Source organism: Sylvia atricapilla, chromosome 25, assembly GCF_009819655.1.
Source record: "Sylvia atricapilla isolate bSylAtr1 chromosome 25, bSylAtr1.pri, whole genome shotgun sequence".
NCBI lineage: Eukaryota > Metazoa > Chordata > Aves > Passeriformes > Sylviidae > Sylvia > Sylvia atricapilla.
Window position 1 is genome coordinate 5,877,232 of NC_089164.1, and position 21,169 is coordinate 5,898,400.

The 21,169-nt window shown below is 46.1% G+C and overlaps 1 protein-coding gene across 2 annotated transcripts in view; it reads right to left on the bottom strand.

The window, feature by feature from the left end:
* Window positions 1-21,169, bottom strand: part of PPP1R12B (protein phosphatase 1 regulatory subunit 12B) — a 132,712-nt gene that overhangs the window by 38,562 nt on the left and 72,981 nt on the right. For both annotated transcript variants that reach the window (XM_066335732.1, XM_066335731.1), the window contains exons 15-19: window positions 12,776-12,866; window positions 11,631-11,783; window positions 10,730-10,913; window positions 10,077-10,189; window positions 8,737-8,781 (exon numbers count right to left, since the gene is read on the bottom strand). In XM_066335732.1, the coding sequence (XP_066191829.1) occupies window positions 8,737-8,781; window positions 10,077-10,189; window positions 10,730-10,913; window positions 11,631-11,783; window positions 12,776-12,866 (586 nt within the window). The remainder of the gene's footprint in view (window positions 1-8,736; window positions 8,782-10,076; window positions 10,190-10,729; window positions 10,914-11,630; window positions 11,784-12,775; window positions 12,867-21,169) is intronic.

Genomic DNA, 21,169 nt, shown 5'->3' on the forward strand with positions numbered 1-21,169 from the left:
TGAGCCTCTGCAGCACCCTCAGCTTCTCCTCATCAGACCTGTGCTCCAGACACTTCTCCAGCTCTGTTGCCCTTCTCTGGACAGGCTTCAGCAAATTCAGAGATACTTTGCTCCATTCATTCACAAGTCCAGTTTGAGCACTGCTCATGCAAAAAATCAATAGATTTCATCCAGTTCTAACCATTAAGGATAAAGTAGTGTTAGAACATAGTATTTTCTAGAGGAAGCCGTCTGGCAGTTGCACTTAGCAAGTGTTTTCTGACAGGTTCCCTCTTCCCACTCAGGTTTCTTACAAGGAGGAACCCAACAGCAATTTGCACAGCTATGAACAGGCCATGTCAGGGAAGCTGAAAAAGCAAACAGCAGTACAAGAACCAGATGGAAACAGCTATTTCAAGCTAAGGGACTTTCCAAAGTATGACGTTGAGAAATAAAAATCTCAGGGCCTTCACAATAGTCATGATCCATTCTGCTCTTTATCTACATTCATCAGATTCTCTACCCACCACAACCACTCCATGGCTGTAAAACCTGTCAGCTCAGTTGGGGAAGTGAACAGCTGACACACCATATTCCAGTGCCACTGCCCAGGCAAATCTGTAACTTCAACACACTGTCATCTAACTGTGCTTCAAGTCTATTTCTGACCACCCCTCACCAGGAGCAGGCTGTGGTGCAGAAGGTTATGTCCATTGCCAAGGGTGAAATCTAAGATCAATGAAAAGTCTACCCATATGGTAAAACATCCACTCAAACCCACCCACAGCAGTGCTCAGCACTGGGTACCTGCTGGGTACCTACTACAGTATCACAAATGGTTTGAAGGAACCTTAAAGCTCATCCAGTTCTACTATGGGTAGGGACACCTTCCACTATCCCAGGTTGCTCCAAGCCCTGTCCAACCTATCCTTGGACACTTCCAGGCATAAGGCAGCCACAGCTTTTCTGGACAGCCTGCACCAGGCCCTCACCACCCTCACAGGGGAGAATTTCTTCCAAATACCAGATCTAAATCTCTCATCTAACAGTGGGAAGCTGTTTCACCTTGTCCTGTCACTACAGGCTCTAGTAAAAAGTCCCTCTTGATCTTTCTAATAGGTTCCCTTTAATGAGCAATGGGATGTAAATTAACTAGATCAGTGTTGTATTGCACTAAGTAGTTAATTAATTTTGTTATCTTGCACTGGGTGTTTTTGTTACAAAATACTGGTTGCACCCTCCCATGAACCTTTGCATCTCCCTTACCTGATACTTCCTATGTCCCCCCTCCCCCTGGGTCATTCCCCTTGGTCAACAGACCCCCTCCCGTCTTCCCTAGGGCTGAAAACTCCCCACATGAGGGATCCTGTCCTCTTTTTCTTCCTGGGCTCTATGGTGTAGGTTCTACATGAAACCTGGGGGACTTTGTCCCGTGAGGATTAAGAGCACATTTTTGTCTTTTATCTTTGTCCTAGCCCAGATTTCCCCCCGAGGTCCACTGCTAGCCAGGGCTGGACTGCAGGGGCGAGGGAATCTGGTCAGAGCAGGTGGGAAATTCCTGCCAGAAGGAGTTTTGCAGCTTAAGGACTCAACATCTTGACATATCAAACAATGAAGCAGCTTCTGCCAAATAATATTACTCTTCATAGGGAAAGTCCATGTTGAAGAACAAAAAACTAACTGACTCCTAACATGAGGCTTTTTCTGAAGAGAAGCACGTGGGAGAATATAAACTCCGAACAGAAAGTGACCTTTTAAAGACAAAAGGGACAAACAACATCACCACACTTTTATCACTGAAACAGACCATTTTTCCTACAGTGCTTGTTTCCAAATGATATTTTACTGCCAGAGAATTTGACTCCAATTTTCCAAACAAATTTAAATTACTGTTAAGTTCTCTGCTAGCCATGAGGCAATACAGCTTCGGCTTTTGGTTCCTTCTGGATATGTCTGGGAGACAAATAATTTACTACATAAATGTGTGATGGCACCAGCCTGCACAGGATGGCAGGAGATGAAGACAATCGGATTCATAGGGGCTTTGCCAGAGAGAAGCATCCACGGAATACTGGAGTCACAGAATGGTTTGGCTTGGAAGGGAACTTAAAGCACATCTCATCCCACCCCTACCAGGGCAGGGACACCTGCAACCAACCCGGGCTGCTCCAAGCTCTGTCCAACCTGGTCTTGGACACTTCCAGACATGGGGCAGCCACAGCTGCTCTGGGGACCCCATGACAGGGTATCCCCATCCTCACAGCCAAGAATTCCTTCCCAATATCCCATCTAACCCTGCCCTCTGGCAGTGGGAAGCCATTCTCCTCTTGTCCTGTCATGCCATGCTTGTCCCCAGTCTCTCTCCTGGAGCCCCTTCAGGCCCTGGCAGGGCTCTGAGGTCTCCCTGGAGCCTTCTCCTCTCCAGGCTGAACACCCCCAGCTCTCCCAGCCTGGCTCCAGAGCAGAGAGGCTCCAGGCCTCAGAGCAGCTCCGTGGTCTCCTCTGGACTCACTCCAGCAGTTCCACGTCCTCCCTGTGCTGGAACCCCAGGGCTGGATGCAGATTTTCATACTGGGGAGAAGGGCTGGACAGCAGGGCCTGAGCATGACACATGTTAATTCCATGTGCTACGGCCCCTCCCACTGTCCCCAATCCCTTTTTGCCAAGGCAGACACCTGTGTCACCACAACACAGCCATCAAGGCCCACCCAGGTATCTGCTGCTCTGGGCAGGAGTTTTAATTCAGCAGATTGGATTTTTTGGAGCATGACTTCAATCACATCAGGAGAGACATCCTTCCCCAGTGCACTGGATGACTGACACTGAGGTAGGATCATCAGCTCCCAGAGGGGCCCAGAACCTCCTCCAAGTAGTTCAGCAGAGATATTTTCCTTTCCACAGTTTTGAACATGTCACGAGGAGACGGATTTTGACAGTTTCCTACAAAAAGTGATGGCATGCTCTGTTACATGTGTAAGAACAACCATACACTGTTAACCTTTAAAAAGTCAAAAATTACAGCCATAAATAGACATAAAACTATAGTGAGATTTATTCTGTCTCTATGGGATATGGTCCAGGAGCAATGCTGCTCCTCAGGCCAGCGGGTCTGGGCTAACATTCACCCTGAAGAGAGCATTCCACTTCCTGGAGTGGCCGTGCTGTGTCCACACAGCACTGGAAAGAAGCACACACGTGTCATCGATCCTGCTGCCACCCTATTCATCACACTGCTCCCAGCTCCTGGGAAGAAAGCAAGAGAATGCTGGGACTGTGTGCAGTAAGTGCCATGAGTGCAAAGGAAAAGGAGCCTGGGGTGAACTGACGGCACAGGCCTCCCAGCTCTGCCATCACAGCCAAGGGAGCTGTGGGTGGCTGCTGCAGGGCTAACCCCAGCCCCATGGCTGCAGGGGAATGACTTGCTGACAACTGAGAAGGATCAGTCACCTCAGACTGCACCACAAGTCTGACAGCAATCTACTAAACAAGATGCTAAAGCATAGAGTTACCTTAAACAGTTATGAGTTTGTGACCTTGCGAATCACTCCTGGAGGACTGGCTGTTTTGCTTCATCTTCCCAGGACTCACGGATTTTAGCTGGTTTTGTGTTACTCATCCCCCTCCCCATCACTGCTTCACATTACACCTTCCTAATTCAGCAACTCGTTGAGTTAGAGGAATTCACCTGGAGGCATTTAGCTGTAACCCTGTAGTCACATAACCCACTTGGGTCACTTGGCTTTAGGCACAAGAAAAACGTTTTCCCAGAGCTCTTAACTGGTGCTCAGAGCCAGGCTGAGGAGTGAAGTGCTGTAACAACAGGGAAAGCAGCCTCCCAGGCTGATGTCCTTCTCCACAAACTGAAGCTAAGAAAAACCAACACAAGCACATCAGGCCAGAGAACTCACAAGGCAAATCCTCTGTGCAGATGTGAAGCATTCACAATAAACTGATAAATAAATAAAAGGAATATTTGAAGAAAGAATTTTAATTTCTCTACTGTGTGCCCCCTCCATCTCCCAGAGAATCCAGAGCATGCCGAACACGATGAGGATGTTCTTCATCGCATTCAAGCTCTATGGCAAAGCCTCAGCTCCTGCTCCTTCCTGCAGCACTTTACTGCTATTTCATATTGCTACACATATTAAAGATCTTTCCTTGCAGCATACACAGCCCATTAGAGCAATTTGTTTATAAACAGGACTAAACAGAGCCAATATCTCCCAGCCTTATGTTACACAGAATTAAATGCTCTCTAATTTAACTATACTATGCAAGTGATGCATGGTGCCACCTACGTGCTCTTGGACATGAGCCAGATGGTTTCCCTCCCACATCATACCACATCTCTGCTAGAAATAAACATTCAAGGGTAAAACCCAGGGAAAATACATATATCCTTAATCCTCAGAAGGGACCCCGGGCCAGCAGCAATGAAGCACAGGATGAACACTACCATATAGCTCTGACTGGACTGAAAGGATTTTAGTTTCTTATCAGTTGGCCAGAAGTTCACCTATTTTGTTCCTTTTACTGGTCAACTTTCCCTTGTATCCCAGCAAAACAACTCGGCTCTTGCAGACATACCTTACCATATTAGGCAATGTAAGTCCTGAAAGTGGAGGACTCGGAGCCTTCCTTGGCTTCCAAACACAGTCCACAGGCACGGGGTTGGCCACATGACACTGGGAAAGGGGCAGTAACAACTGGGGACCCCAGGGCTCCCAGTACACCCAGTCTGGCTACAACAGGACATTCACAAAACACTCAACAAAAGCTCTTCCTGATCTTGTAGTTGTTCATCACATCTATCTTTCACAAAAAGGCAAACACACAGCAACAAAAGCTGAACTAAAGCCCCTGTGGAAGGATAAAGTGGCACTAAAAGCAAAAAAATAGGTGAAAAATAGGACAAACCAAAATCAGGACTCCCAGGTCATAGCTCTGAATCAGCAATAACATTAAGACATTGAGTTTGCATAAAGAATTTTCCAGTTCATTTGTCCTCCCTTAGAACTCATGGAATTAAGCTTAGAAATTCAGCCCTTCTAAGACAGATATTTAATTTATATTGGTATCCAGTTGCATCTGGTGATCTCATGGTAACAGTACAAGTAGGCAGAACACTCATTTACAAACCAGAGTGAGCCTGGTTCATTCCATAAATCAAAGTGCAGGAAGACAGGAATGGAGCCTATTTAATCCACTTACTGCAACTGCAATTCACAATCAAACGTTTCAGTGCTATTCCTCTATAAAACTTAATTCCATTAGTGTGTCTGGGGTTTATACTGGGCTATACAGACTGCCTTGAAGGCAGTTCATGACAACAGACATTTTGTTTGATACTTTTACTGCCCAGAAATTCTATTTTACGAACACAACACTCAGCGTCTTCCTCTGAATTTAAAGTTTTCATTTGACAAACTCTCCCGTGGATGAGGCACTTCTGTAATGCTCTGGCAGAGAACTGAAAGGAGAAACAATCCTTTAAATTATTATAAACATTTTCTACTTGTTCCCTATGCAGTGTCATTTAAAATATACTTTTCTTCCAAATTTGTTCCTAATTGTTCCTGCTGTGAAATAGCAATGGCAGAAGCTGCCCAGAGAAGCTGTAGCTGCTCCAACCCTGGAAGTGTTGAAGAATTGGGCTCCAAGCCCAATTCAGCCTGGGGGCTGAATTGGGCTTGGAGCAACCTGGTATAGTGGGGGCTGTCCCTGCCCATGGCAGGGAGTGGGACTGAATAGGATTTAAGGTCCCTTCCAACCCACACTAGTCTGTAATAGATTCTATTATTTTAAGTCAGGGCCAAGTCAAAGCCAGCACAGTCAGGGATAAAGAAAACCTGCTCTGAAATGGAACACTGGAACATTCTCTTTAGTCTTCATCATCATCCTCCAGCTGCTGCACCTCAGACTAGGCCACTGATCCCTATCCACACTGACTCTGTTGCATTTGCCCTCACCAAAACTAGAAATCCCAGTGGTATTTTGCAATCAGTGGCTTAAGGAAACAGGGAAGGTTTCCCAGCTCCAGCCTCCCCCTGGCTCAATCTGGGTCTGACACAAGCTTTCAGACTCTCCCAGTTTTTATTTTCTGAGAAACAGAGACAAGACTGTGGCCAGGCTTTTCCCCCACCTCTGTTTTGAGCTCAGGTCTCCCTAGACCACACAAAAACTCCTTCATTTGCAGCTCCTTCCCACTGGAACAACAGAAAAATCTCTCTTAAAGCTGCTTCCCCAGGGGCCTTTTCCAGCTGAAGTCCTGGTACCCTTGAACATTTATTCCACAATAAAACTTCATCTGTTCTTCCAACTTTCCACAGTGCATCCAGGCAGTTTGCATCCCAAGGAAGGAGGTGGGGTGGGAGCAGAACACATGGAGGATCCTGACACATCCCACTACGAGACCTCTTAGTTGCCTAAACCTCAGCCAAAGTGTCTGGGCTGGTTTCCCACTCTAGTGCTCATGAGCTCAGGCAAAATAATTCATCCACTTCTGAGAATCAGAACAACATGTATTTGCTCCTATTTTTTTTCCTCAAAACTGTCTTTACCTTTCCTGTGCTACTTGACCTTTCCTGTGCTACTCTCCAGCACTGCAGAGCTTGGAGGAGGGATTTCAAGTAAGGCCTCTTTTTGGGTTCCATGAAAATCCTCCTGATATCAGCCAAGATATAAACACCGGAGGAAAAATGCAAATGTTCCCATAAAATCAGATTCTTTGGGGTTCTGCTTCTAAAACAGGACATTCCAGACTGTACAAGTTCACAGCCTGGTGACATTCAGCACCGGCCATTCTAGAACTATAGTTACTGAACTTTATTTTTTTCTTTCTTATATTAACTGTACTTTCTTATTGGCACTAGAACTGAAAACAGAGAGCTGTTCCATGAGTCATGCCAAAGTGATGGTCAGTTAGGATAGAAATCTCTGATTTGGATCTCAAAAATCCAGGGAAGACTGACCAAATGACATGATGCTGGAGGCATGCATCCAAGAAAATAAACTGGGAACTGGATAAAAACAAGAGGACTGGGAAAATGGGAAAAACAGCTCTGGCAGAGTGGGAGGGGAGTCTAACCCAGGTCTAAAGTACATTGGGTGCATAAGAAACCACAGTGCTGGTGCCCTGAAGCACCTATACAAAAAGGCTGCTGGAACTGAAAGGAAGTTGCTCTGCTGTTAGATGGATCCCACAAGAAAATCACATGAAGTGCTGGACAAAAGGAATCCTTACTTACTGTTAATTTAGGGGAAACCAGCATTATCAATTTTAAGAGACTGGGTGACCTTGAATTTTTGGGCAGCTGGGTTCTCCCAAAGTGCAGCTTATCTATTTACATGAGCAGTGAGGAATGTGCTCAGTAAAATCTTCAGCAATTTTAGGACTAGACTCCAGGAAGCCTCCAAACCTGCAGCCTCAGCGCTCTTTTGTCTTAATTTAGGTAATCTGGGACAACTTCCCAAGAAGAACAAGACATTCCCAGCAAGTCCCCAAGACGCCTGCAGGAAACAAGGTGTCCCTATTATGATTATTACTTTTCACATATTACAAAACTCCCCTCCTTCAGTCTTACTGTGAGGCAGCAGAAATGTCAAAACAATTTTAATGATGACAAATGGCCAAATCTTTCCTGCAGGGTCCAGTAAAGATTTGAAGAAACTCTGCACTGTGATGAGCAGAAACTCCTGTGGGAAGAGTTGGCCTCCTTGAAGCAGGTGATGCTTCTGTGAACAGGAATATCTCACATTTCAAGTGGAGTAAAGTGCAGAGTAAGCACTGGGAAAGCAATGGCTGGCATGGAAAGATAAGCACATGCTAAAAGCCATCCCAGTACCACGTGAGTCTCTGGTCCCAGCAAGGCTTGTTGTGACTTTGCCGCATTCTGGCTGAATATTACAAGAAGGAAAAAAGAGCCTGAAGAGTGTTACTGCAAATATTCAGCAAAGAACCTGTTAATTCCAACTAAACAATGCTTCAATTACTCTACTGCGTTGCAAAGTATAGGAAAAGGCTACCCCAAGTTCAACGTTTCCCAGCAAAAATGAAACATCCCACAAACAGGCTGACCCCTATGCAACCTTACATTTGCTATTTCTCCCAGATCTTCCACATTGCACTTTAATAACTTGGAAATGTATTTAGCTTTGACATTGTCAGAGTCAGTCATGTTGTCAGGCTCAAATGTGTTTCAGACAAAGACAAACAAAACCAAAGGAAACCAAGGTAATTTGCAAAGACTCAGTAATTATCATAAAAGGAAAGAAAGGGCCTCAAAGCATGAGACTATTTCAAGAACAGGGGAACACTGAACAACCTCTGATGTGCTGCTTGCGAAGACCATTTCCCACAAGGAAACAAATCCGTGAGGAGACAGGAGAGCAGATTTCAGAAATACAAAGCATCCTGTCCAAAATAACAGCGATTCCAAGATCCAAGGTCACACTTTCCCCAGGACACCTGAGGTCCCACTGCCTCGGCAGCGCAGCCCCCCGCTGCATTCCCTCCAGGTTCCACAACTCCTGTGCAGCTCTCTAGGAGCCAACACTGAACTCAGGGCACTCTGCAGATATACCTGATCGTTCAGAAGAGAAATCTGTAAGGAATTTGCTGCTTTGAATTACCTCCCTGTTCATACTCCTGAGCAAAGCCTGAACTTCTCCTACAGACAAGAGTAAAAGCCACCGAACACTCTGCCACCAACACCCAAGAGTGACATATCAGGGATTCAGACAGACTGTCTCACTTACCCGAGTTTCCTTCACTTCCTCGTTTCCATCAACTTCATCATCATCCTAGGAGGAAAAGCAAACAATGTAATTAGGCAGCTCTGGCAACAACAAAACTTTATCCCAAGAAGGTAATGTGCTGTTTATAGAATCACAGAATCACTGAGGTTGGAAAAGACCTCCAAGACCAGCAAGTCCAACCTTTGACCAAACACACCATGTTAAGTCCACCATAGCACAAACTGCCATGTCTATGTGTGTTCTGAACCCTACCAGGCATGGTGACTCCACCACTGCTCTGGGCAGCCTGTACAAGTCCCCAGTCACCCTTTCAGTGAAAAAATTATTTGATGCTAATGTTAAGAAAACTTCTGTCAAAACAAATGCCTGTCCAGATGCTTTTGGCTAATCATCAGATCAGGTTTGGTGTCCCAATGGCCATTTAGAAGATCTTGGTATTGAGGACACAATTACTCTCTTGAGATGGCTCATGCTTCTGAGGATTTCAATACTCCTGAGGAGTTAGGAGGAAGTCCCTAATACACTGAGGGGAAAAAAAACTTGGAAAAACTGCACATCTGAAATATTAATATAATATTGACTTCCAAAAGTATCTCCAGTTCAGTTAGACTCCAGGTGGAAAAAGACTTGTTATCCCAAGTATCTTGCACTTGCATAGCCTCTCTAAGCCACTGCCCTTTGTAACTGCTCCAGGATTTCACAGAGCAAATGTGAACTATCATGGCATCCCAGCTGACTCTGGACACAACTTGTTAACCATAATTACATAATTCTCGTCTCCTGAAAAAGGTGACCTATTTTCCTAGCTGAGGCTCTAACCAAAGTTTGGAGGGCTGGATTTCTTCCCTTCAACTGAAGAAATCCTCTGAGACCAGGACTAAGAGAAATGACCATGACACAGACAGCTCTTCTGCACCTACGCTGTGAGTGGTCCCTGGTGATGGGAGAGGACCCAAGACACCGGTTTTCTTCCTATCGTCTTTCTTTCAAGGGGCCTAAAGAGCAGACAAATTTGGGCTTAAAGGAATTTGAAAATACTTCAGGTGGCTCGTGCCCTCCTTCCAAAGGAATTAGACTTTGAATCTCTCCTCTCCGATGTGGGCCCTTTCCTAGTCTTACAGGGTTCCCATGATATGGCCCAGGGATACGCTGCCCAGAGCCTGCTGCTCGGTCTGACGCAGGTCACACAGGGATGTGAGACCTTTGGATGTGCCAGTCTAAAAGAGAGCTGGAGAGGGAAGAACTAATGGGAAATCAGTGGACTGGGAAGAAAACCATGAAGCTGGGAACTGGAAGAAAATTCATCCTGGAGTTTTTCTTTCTAAGGAACTTAAACTTACATCTTGTGTTGAGAAGATGATGCCGGTGCCTCTCCGTCTCTCCTTTGGCCGTCGCCGCTCTCGGATCGACTGTTTGCTCAGGGATCTGTCGTCTGAATCCTGATCTTCACACTCTGGCCAAGCAAAGAAAGACTGCTTTGGTTTCAGTGATTTACATCTGTGCTTTTGCTAAGGTTCTGAGGTTCTTTCCAAGCTGATCAAGGTCATCTTGCCTTGTGTTGTATTACAAAGGAGCTATTAAACCAGATGAAATGGAATCTCAGTGTCCTACTACAGCTGGATACTCACACTCCTTCCCTCATCAGAGCCAGGAAGGTTACCTCAGCTGCCAGCTCTCCTCCAAGTCATCCTGACATACTCTTGTTCTGAGGACAAATTGTACTAGGGGAACCTCTTTCCCCAGCTCTGATACCTAAATTCTCCATGATCACTGTCTCATTTATTTATCCAAAAATGAAAATATCCTTTTATCCCTTTGTTACAAGCAATAGGAATTTGTTTAACTTCATTTAAACAAATAACATTTGTTTTGGGATGTGGCAGCTTCCCTCAGAATACCAAGTAAACTTTTCTCTCCATCTCTACAGACCGGAAATTCTAAACCACAAGAAAACCCTTCAGCTTTGTCTGTTCTTCACTCTCCTGGTACGTACCATTTCTCTCCATCTCTGTGGCTGCTGCTCTGAAATCTGCTGGATTCACAGAGTCCAGCCCTAGGTATTTATTTGTTCGAGTCAGGTATGAACTTGTATAGAGCAGAGGTGCTGCTGTGGAAGGAGACACAGGTGTCGTGGGTTTGTCAGGCTGTGCTGGGCCCCTCAGTCGCCGATAGACGGTCTAGAAAGAAAGAGCCATGACATAAAAACAGTACAATGAAAAAAGAAAGTAGCAGAATTTGGATTTCAGGGAATGCATTAAGTTTTCAAGTGCAATGTTTTCTTCACTGCTGCTGGAAATGATCACCTGTGCCTGCCAGATCACGTCCATTCTATCAGATAAGGATGCATGTTAAACTGCACAGGTACACTGTAAGAGCACCCTCCACAGCTGTGAGATCTGGGATCAGTCCCTTTGTCCATACAGCTCACGGCAGGAGATACAACCTATCTAATAGAAATATATGATTTAATCGAGTGAAAAAAACAGAGATGGTGTCGGGGGCAGAAAACTGGTCTCTCCAGCTTTCCATTACACATGGATCATCTGCGGAAAAATGTGAACTCAAAGCCTCTGCCTAGGCTGCACAGCAAGGATGGATCCAGGCCACATTTCTATCATTAGCCTTCTCATTACACTTTCTGGGATTTACAGCATTTTATTTTCTGGCAAGAGACAGAAAGGTGAAATTCCCAGAGGAGAGCAAAGGCACAGCTAAGCTGCAGCACCTCCACATTTTGTGCTGAGGTGCTGCTCTTCAGTCAGCAGTACCTCTAGTACCAGCTAGCCTGTCCCCCTCAGAATAAAAAGATAACACCCAAAGAACTTCTCCTGCTGTCAGCTCTCCTGCACAGTTTGGTTAGCTCTCAGGCAAGGGTGCTGGGGCAGAAGGATCACCTCGTCCTCCGCGCTCCGGCCCCAGCGCGTGCGGCTCTCGGGCCTCTGGCCGCTGTCGTCGGCCCCGTCGCCCTGCGGCTCCTGCACCTGGCGCTCTGCCCGCGACCGGCTGAACGTGCGCTCGGCCTCCTGCAGATCCGTCAGGGTCACGCCCTGCAGGGAAACAGACACCACCATCGAACCCCGCACTGCCTTGGCTTTGAAAGGACCTTAAGGCACATCTCATCCCACCCCTACCACAGGCGGGGAGACCTTCCACTAGCCCAGGCTGCTCCAAACCCCATTCAATCTGGCCTTGGATATTTCCAGGCATGGGGCAGCTCCGGCTTCTCTGGGGACTCCGTGACAGGGCCTCATCATCCTCACAGCCAAGAATTCCTTCACAATAGCCCATCTAACCCCACCCTGTGGTAGTGGGAAGCCATTTCCCCTTGTCCTGTCCCTCCAGGTCATTGTCCAAAGTCCCTCTCCAGCTCTCTTGGAGCCGCTTTAGACACTGGAAGGTGCCCTAAAGTCTCCTTGGAGACTTCTGCAGCCTGAAACTGCATTTTCAGTCTTCCAGGTCAGTTTAAAATGCGACAGACTCCCATCTGGTCAGGCTCATGTTTCATCCCTATGGTAAGAGAAAGGGAAGAATTCTGTTGCCTTTACTGTATTTCTCAGCCTATTGGCATAACCACTGACTTAAAGCAACCCAAATATACATGATCACAATACAAATTAAGACACAGGTACACTGCAGAAAGCAAAGCTTGGAAATCTAACTCATGTATGTCTGTGGGAGGGTTTTGTAATAACTGCTTGAAGGAAATTTTGCCAGAACTAATAATTGCTTGAAGGAAATTTTGCCAGTGAGTGTGAGTGCAGAAAAGTCCCTTGTCCTAAAAAAATAATGTGAGAGCAGAAGAAAATCCCGCCTCTTTACAGAATCATGGAATAGTTTGGATTGGACAGGACATTAAAGCTCACCTCATTCCAACCCCTGCCATGGGCAGGGACACCCCCCCACTATCCCAGGTGGCTCCAAGCCCTGTCCACCCTGGCCTTGGACACTTCCAGGGATGGGGCAGTGACAGCCTTTCTGGGCAACCAAATTATCAGCTCTCTTCATCCTACACATGAATGTGAGCATTTCTGTTCTTCACCTGGGTGGACCTGCGAGTCTGCCGGGCCTGTCTTGATCGTGCCTTCCTCAGTGATTCTGCTTCCTCATCCCGCACTGGAGTCAGATATGACCTGGAAAAAACAAAAGGTGCAGAAGAGGTTAAAAGAAAAGCAGATGATCTGCCTTCCTGTCTCTGTAGACTCCTGAGCTATTATTCTCTTTCTCATGAAAAAAATTAATTTTAGCTCCATCTGCTATTGCTGTTTCCTTGGGACAACTTCCCCATGAGCACACAATACACATACACATGTTCACAGCACCTTCTCCCCAGAGCCTCTCAATAAACCTTTTAGAGTTGGACATATTCTGTTAAAAACCTTTTTCTCTACATTATTTGCTCCATTCCATATCATTTCATCATTAGAAAAAGAACCCCACTTCTCATAAACGCCCTCTCATTCAGACAAAAGCCTAAGAACAGAAATACTGTGCTGGTGCATTCCTCAGACCCTCCTTCCTATCATTATAGTCACGATCATATTCCTGCAATCCGCTGCCTTCATCAATATGAAACCCACGACCCACTGAACTGCATGCATCACAGAGACACACGCCTTGGAAAGAGCCACAGAATTAAAGAAATGACCTTCACACTCTGTGTAAACCAATCTCCTTAACACTGAAAAACCCACAGTTAAAACACAGACCTGGGCACAACTAGATTTCACCAAAGCTGGGAGAATTCAAAAGAATTATTCACATGAAAATACATAAACGGCACCCTCTGCTCTGGCATTCACTGGGAAGAACTGGTGTGGAACTGGGGAGTACTTTGAGTCAAGGAGTGTACAGCAGTAAATTATTTCCATGCTGGATAAGAGGTTTCAGTCTTATGAATTAAACTTCAACCTGACTTCAGCCTGGTTAATATGGAATGATTATTTACACTGTCCCACTGTACATGGATGAGGGTGCTGGAATGTTCTTTGCACGTCTATAACTGCCAGGTTAACACTGCACCAGAGGTCTGGATGTGCTCAAAGGGCAGTGAGCTAAGTGAGGGATGAAGGTGAACACTTACTTTCTCCCCAGACTCATCCTGGTTTTAGTCAACCACCTTCATGGGAAAGGCTGAAGAGGATTTGCATCAGATCCAATATGTTAAAGAACTTATTAGAAAGTTCACTGAACTGCTGCACTGTGACAAAACCACAGAGAATCTGGAAATTTGGATCATTCTAAAATAATCTGCCATGGTGAGTTTTATCCACCCTCAGGACCTGCATTCAGTGCTGGTTCAGCTGTGCAGCAAATGCAGCCTGGCCCCCAGAGAGGAATCCCCTTCAAGGGGATTTCTTAGCTTGTGGGAGGTACAGACAGTCACCTCCCAGCTCCTCAGGTGTTGTGGGGCTCTTGTTACCTGAAACTGGTACAAGGATTTGACCTGATATCTAATGCCCTGAACATCCCTGGTCTCCAGAGGCCATGGAAAGTGCAAAGCATTGAGTCTGTGCCAGGGATACTGCACTAGAGACTCCTGGAGGGGCAGGCACTGATCTCTGCTCTCTGTGACCAGGCACAGGACTCGAAGGAAAGACATGAAGCTGTGTCAGAGGAGGGTTAGGCTGGATATTGTAAAAAAGGTTCTTCCCCAGAGGGTGCTGGGGCACTGCCCAAGCTCCCCAGGGAATGGGCACAACTCCAAGGCTGCCAGAGCTCCAGGAGTGTTTGGACACTGCTCACAGGGTGGGACTGGAGTGTGTGTGCAGGGCCAAGAGTTGGACTCAATGATCCCTGAGATCCTTTCCCACTCACGAGATTCTATGATTCTTTGAACTGTGCCCTGGAAGCTGCCTGCAATGGAGATGTCCCCAGCTGAGGGCTTGCAGAGCTGCACTCCCAGGGCGTGATTTATCGCCTTCACAAGGAGCCTCCAGCACAGCCCATGTTGATGCACTGCAGAGGAGCTCATTTCTTCCCAGTGATTATCCAGACAGGCACATGAGCTGTGATGGATATACCAACACGGGAAGCGCCTACACTTCAGAGGGATGACTGTCTCCCAAGAATCTGCTGTTTCATGAACAAAAAAAGCTACTGTTCAATGAGTAAAAGCTGTGCAACTCCTAATTTTGCAGAGTAGGAGGTCTCCTCCTTTCTCTGCTGCAGTGTGTGCACTGTCCAGGTAATGGCACATTAAGGAAACAATAAGCATATTCTGCAGTTTTTGACAAAAGCAGAATCACTGCTATTTGCCCAGCAGCCAGAGGCAATAAGCCACCTACAGCAAGAAGGCATTTGCAAAATATACTGCAAATGAAGTTCAGAGTAGTAGTAAAATAAATATGAATTCCTAAAAAATATAAACCAACTAAATTTGTAGCTCAGTATGGTAGGCAGTTTACTGCAATGGCTTTGAATCGGTGGAATTTGAACCAGTGGAATTTACTTTGCAATGAGGACACAGGTATGTAGGAGCTACAGGTATAGAGAAGGCAAAACAGGTTTTCAAATGAATTTCAGAAAAGGTTTGGCCAATCTGTGGGGACCAGGTCAGCCCCAGGTGTGGGGAGGGGCTCAGCAGCAGGGGCAGCCCAGGAGGCTGCAGGATTCCCTTGGTGCAGTGCAGCCACAGCTTTGCTTCATAGGTATGGCAAGAGAAAAACAGTTTTGGATCTCTTACCCCATCATTCTCCCAGGCTTTTCCCCCTCTGCTGCCCCAGAATTTATATAAAAATACAGATATGTTAAAGCATCATTAGCAATTTCTGGGAGTCCAACCTGTAAGTGGGACTTGATTTTCAGCTGAGCACATCCTGCAGGTCAGCATGGCTCAGCCTGGGCTACAGCCGCAGTCGATCACTAACTTTTGGGTTCTTTCCATTTACACAATTCATCACTTCCTGGAGCTCACCCAAAACCATTTATAGCATGAGATAACCGAATTTTCTGAGGCAAGTCAGTAGAGCCACTGCACAATGACAGAGCTGGTTTTTGCAAGGGAGCAGCAACAGCCTGTTCCAGGTGCTGAAGGAGGGGCTGTGCTGTCAGTAGCTATATCTGCCCCACTGTGCTCTGCTTGGGACCCTGTGTGCCTTGCTTTTTGATTTGAGGGGAAGGGAGGGAAAAGACAGATTTTACAATGCGTCACTTTGCTTACAAAATGAATTGTGCTAAATGGGTTGGAAGACAGAGAGAGCAAATGCCCAGGAAGAAGATGGCAAGTCGGATGAAGCTCAGGTCTGGGCTGGGCTGGATGGCACAGGCAGAGCAACATGCTGCTCTCCACAGCAGAAACACTGCAGAGCACAGAAGGCTGCAAGGCACAAGCACCAAATGGGGTGTGAGGTGGCCTCTGAAAAATCCACAGAGTTTTTAATTATGTTTTAAAGGAACATGCTGCTTGCTTAAGTGCCATGCCTGTGTCATTCTATAATTCAAGCAAATATCTCAGGGTCCAATCAGATCTTCAGAGGAAAGGCCCTATGTGTTTTGTTTCCTTGCAATAAGCTTTCTCTGAGAAATAGTTGCAATAAGAGCAGCCGTCATAGCAAGCTCAAGGCATGTATAAGGCAGAACAGATTTTTACCAGAGTTTTGGCTGTAAGTTCAAGGAGAAGAATAGAAATTGTTCAAGATGTGTATGTGAGAGTCAGCAAAACCACAGCAGAGGTTTACAGCTCCCACAGACAGAGACAAGTGTGTCCTGCTGCCCGGAGAGAGCTACAGGCTTCTGGTTTGTGTATTAGCTAGAAAAGAAAATGGTAACTGACTGCGGAACCTTGCTCCCACTTAATTCTGCCTGTTTTCAAGAAAACACCTATTTTCGTCTGTCAACTCTTTCATCAAAGATAGTGTAAAACTCAAATGGATCCCACGTCAAGACAAAAGGAGCTACAATACAATACCAATAGAAGGGGAGATTCAACCCAGGAAACAGAAAGGCTGGACATACAGGCTGGTAAAACAGGAATACAGGAGCAAATCTGTATGTTAGAGAATGCTGGCCAGAGGAAAAGAAAATATTCTGAGGAGAAACCCCTCCCAAGTCAACCCTTCAACCCTTCCCAAGGGTGAATGATTCAAAAAAGAGAGTTACAATGCCCTGTTGGTTGGTGCATAGGTAACAAGAACAAAAGATTAAACTCTCCAAGAAACAGAGTCTTCTGATAATCCTTTTACGACACTAGTCTCTTTCCTGCCATCATGAACTCCTTCAGGCACTCAGAGCTTTCAGTGTTTCTGGCAAACATCATTCACCACCACGGAGTCCTTTAGCATAACATCACCAAGTCCCAGAGGCAACACCAAGAAGGTGCAAAACTTGAGTTTTGTATCACCTACATGTGGCAGAGCAGCTGTGGCTCCCCCATCCCTGGAAGTGCTCAAGACCAGGTTGGATGGGGCTTGGAGCAGCCTGGAATAGTGTCAGGTGTCCTTGCCCATAGCAGGGGGTGAAATAAGATGAGCTGTAAGATGCCTTCCAACCCAAACCTTTCTGGCATTCTATGAAGAATGAACACCTGGCAACAAATATGGAAGCTAAACACTCACTAAGTTCTACAGCTGGTTTTTTTCACAGACTGGGTTAAAGGAATTTCATTCTACCGTCAGGACTGGAAATTGAGATACACTCTCACATGAGCTGCACTGGGCTATGACAGGTTCCCTCAATCCCTGTCAGGTTCTTCTTAAACAAATCCAGGTCCTGCAGCCAGCACAGTAAGAACATGAACTACACACAGTAACTGGCTCATCATGGCAGTTGTCCCCAGCCTCTGGGAATGAGATTCTGCTGGTCGTGAACTGGAGCTAGGTTTGATGAGGCTCTTCTGGAGAAAATCTCTTCCTAGACCCTCTCCAAATCTTCTCACCTCTTTCTAGCTTAGAAGTGACTCTGAATTACACGCACTAGACTAGAACCAACAGTGACAGTTTTCTTGGAAGCCAGGACAGACTTCTGGCTCTTCCAAATCCAGGTAACACAGGTAAGTGAAGCCAGGCACAGGTTTGGCTCCCTGTGCACAAGGCGGTGTTCAGCACTTGGAAAGCAACATGGCTACTCAGACCTAAAATGTTTGAAATTTCTTTTCTTAAGAAGAGTAGAGTATCCCTATTCCAAACACTGCAGTGATTTAAAAAGTGTTTGTCACACATATATCTATTTCTCAGGCATACACACATATGTTTACATATATATATATATAAAACTCACATACACTGTGAAAAAAGGAAGATAAGAAAAAGACAAGTCAGAAAAAGCCTCAAGTACAGATACTGTTCCCCTGGAAACAACTGGAAAAATACAGCATCCCAGCAATGCATTCCTACAAACTGGAGAGCTGCCATTAGCAAATAACTATTTGTAAGCTGGAGGAGGGAGGATAAGCAACTGCAAGTTTTGCAGGCAACAATGCTGACAGCAGTTCCCAAAATACAATTCCTTAAGTTAGAAAATGAACTATGTCCCCAGCAGCAAGTCAGTCATTGGCAACTACATGGAAACAGTCAGAAAAAGAAACTTCCCTGCTCTCTTATCCAAGCAACAGGTTTTGGTTCTTCCCTGAATTTATCCCTGTGCTAACCCACCAGCCCACCAGCCCACTGCAACTGGAAATAGTCATCAGAGAAACTGCCAGAAGCTGGATGTGCTCTGAGAGACCCTTCCAGGAAGGAGAGAAGGATAACACATCAGACTGTGAGTGTTGGAGCTGGGAATGAGGGGGGGGGACAACTTGACAATGCCATTATTTAATGAGCTGAGGACAGAAGGATAACAAGATCATAGTACTAAAGCCTTTCACAGCTAGCTTGAAAAGGCTTGGCTGAGAATTCCCCATTTTCAGGCTTTTGCTTCTGGGAGCTGTCATGTTTCAACCTGGACAATGAATTCTCAGCTCATGCAAGTTTCTTGTCTGAATTTCAGCCCTTTGGTTACAGGTTGATTAGCAGGTTCACTAGCAGCAGATTAACTTCTTTATTTCCCACAGCTCTGCTTTGCTCGACATGTTCAGGTGTTGATCCAAGAGATTAAGAGACTTGTGATCTTTGCCACTTGTTAATCAAAACAACCAGCTCCCTTTATCCCTGCAGAACTCGTTTCCACGGGACGTTTACAATGGGGTGAGGTTACACATATGACAGCTGAGGCTACAAGAACACTTCCCATCAGGGAGTTCTGGACAATTTTGGTCCTCTCCCATGCCCTGTCCCTGCAAATGTTCAAGGCCAGTTTGGATGGGGCTTGGAGCCACCGAGTCCAGTGGAAGGCGTCCCTGCCCACGGCAGGGGTGGGATAAGATGAGCTGTAACATCCTGACCAACCTTCCAACCCAAACCATTCTATGGTTCCATGTCCAGTTGTGTGCGTGCCTCTCAGACAGCAGAGCTGCTCCTTCTGTGCTGTGTCCCCACCATGTCCCCACAGCAGCTCCTTGTGCCTCCTTGGCAGGCTGGACTGCTCCAATACGAGGTGAGGAGTGCTTGGGCTGCAGATCCAGCTGGGAACACAGCCCTGCAATCCTTCTGCCAGAGGAATAAAATACACCACTGGTACTCCTGAGAGCTCACCAAGTTTGAGGCTGGGGGAGTCAGCACATATATGAGAAGCTTTTAATGATCAATGTAATCCTGTCACATTAATGTCACTCAGCATTATTGTGAAGAGTAAAAATGCAACAAACATGACAGTGATCATATTCCCTAAACTGACTGCAGTAACTGTTGCTGTGAACTCAGATCTTTAAAATTCTGCCAGCAGAGGAGAACATGTACTTGTTTAAAAAACAAAAAGAATCCAGAAATTCTTTCTGTAAGAGAAAAGCAAAGAGTGCTGCAACCCCAGAGCAGAGGCAGCCAACAACACCTGAACTGACAGTATGACCTGCCTCTGAGACACTGAATGTGTCAGCTGTGACTATCACAAATGCAAAGCTTACCAGGATGGAATATTTTGCAACTGTTTGTGTTCAGCACAGAGCTTCAGGTGTTTATATACAGGACTGAGTGGGCTGTCACTGTGCACTGTCTGCAGTTCTCAGGAGCTGCAACCTTGCATTAAAAATCTGCTGCAGGACCTGGAGCAAGATGGAACTCCACTTTTTGCTACTGACAGAGGAAACCAACGTCCTGCCTCTGCCAGCATCCCTCTCATTTGAAACTGAACCAACACAATTTGACATTTTCAACAACTTTAAGCAGACCTGTTACAGCTTTCCCAAAAGCTGGTTTATGGTCTGAAACAGGAAATTTTTTAGGGCAGAAAATCCCTTGGGGAAAAAAAAACCAAATTAACTTGGCAAAACTGTGAGTATTTGGAAATCTGTCTTTTGCAACTAAAAAATAAAGTAAAATCGAAACTTGGTGGTGATAAGGTTAGCTGCTGAACCAGATAAGCCCGGGGAGCGATGTTCGCCTGCCAGTGCTTTTCAACAGCCTTCCACTGCCACCTTGTGGGAGCAGGAGATGCCTGAGCAACTCCAAGGAACAGGATCACAGCTCAGCCCCAGCTGAATTCAGCAAAATATCACTGAATGTCAGTAATGTATCAAAGATTTCCATCTCCTACTGAGTCACGTTTCAATTCCTTAGCCTGTGGCTTTGGTTCAACTTCCAGTGTCCACTGTTCTCAGGGACAGAAGATTCATTAAGTCTGCACAAAAATTTTTCAAATAGAAATACCAAGGAGGTTACTTTGCTTCCTTGGCTCCTCCACCTGTCACATCCCCAGGTCAATACCATGGAGCACAGAATTTAACAGACTAACTGATTTAGTGCTGAATTAGCTCTCAGCTCTTGATACACAAGATCTCTACAAATATTTCAGGTACATCCTTGGCTTTAACGGCCATTTTGGATGCAGAGAAGTAGCTAAACTAGTCCAAGTTAGTCAAGCCCAGCCCCTGAACATCCGAGCAGTGGCACTGGGATGACACCAGAGCCAGAAGGAGCCATTACTGCTGTTAGAGCGAGGGTGAAGCGCGTGCAGCAGGGCAGTGGTTCCCATTAGTAAGCCAAGAGGAATTGCATACACACTCCCGATGGATGGGGCTGGGGAAAGGCAGATTTACCTTCTGCTTGCTCCATGCTCCCAAGCTGCAGTTCTTTTACAATGCTTAGCTCAAGTGGTCCCTGCCTTCTTTCCTCGACCATTCCTGAAGGATCCTGCATGGGTTCCTGCTTTTGTTAGCAGGCCAACCTACAGTCTGGGCTGCCCTGCCTAAAGCAAATGCCAAAATATCCACCCCCCTTCCCCCAAGCCCTGGGTGGATAAAGCCCTGGAGGCTGAGCATGCAGCACACACCTGCTTGCCGCCCCTACAGGAAACTGCACTGACCCCGGCCCACATCTCGACCTTACTCCAAATAAAAATGCAGCTCGATTTCTGATCCAGCAGGAGCAATCTCGCCTCTTCCCAAAAGGGACAATCCCATGGC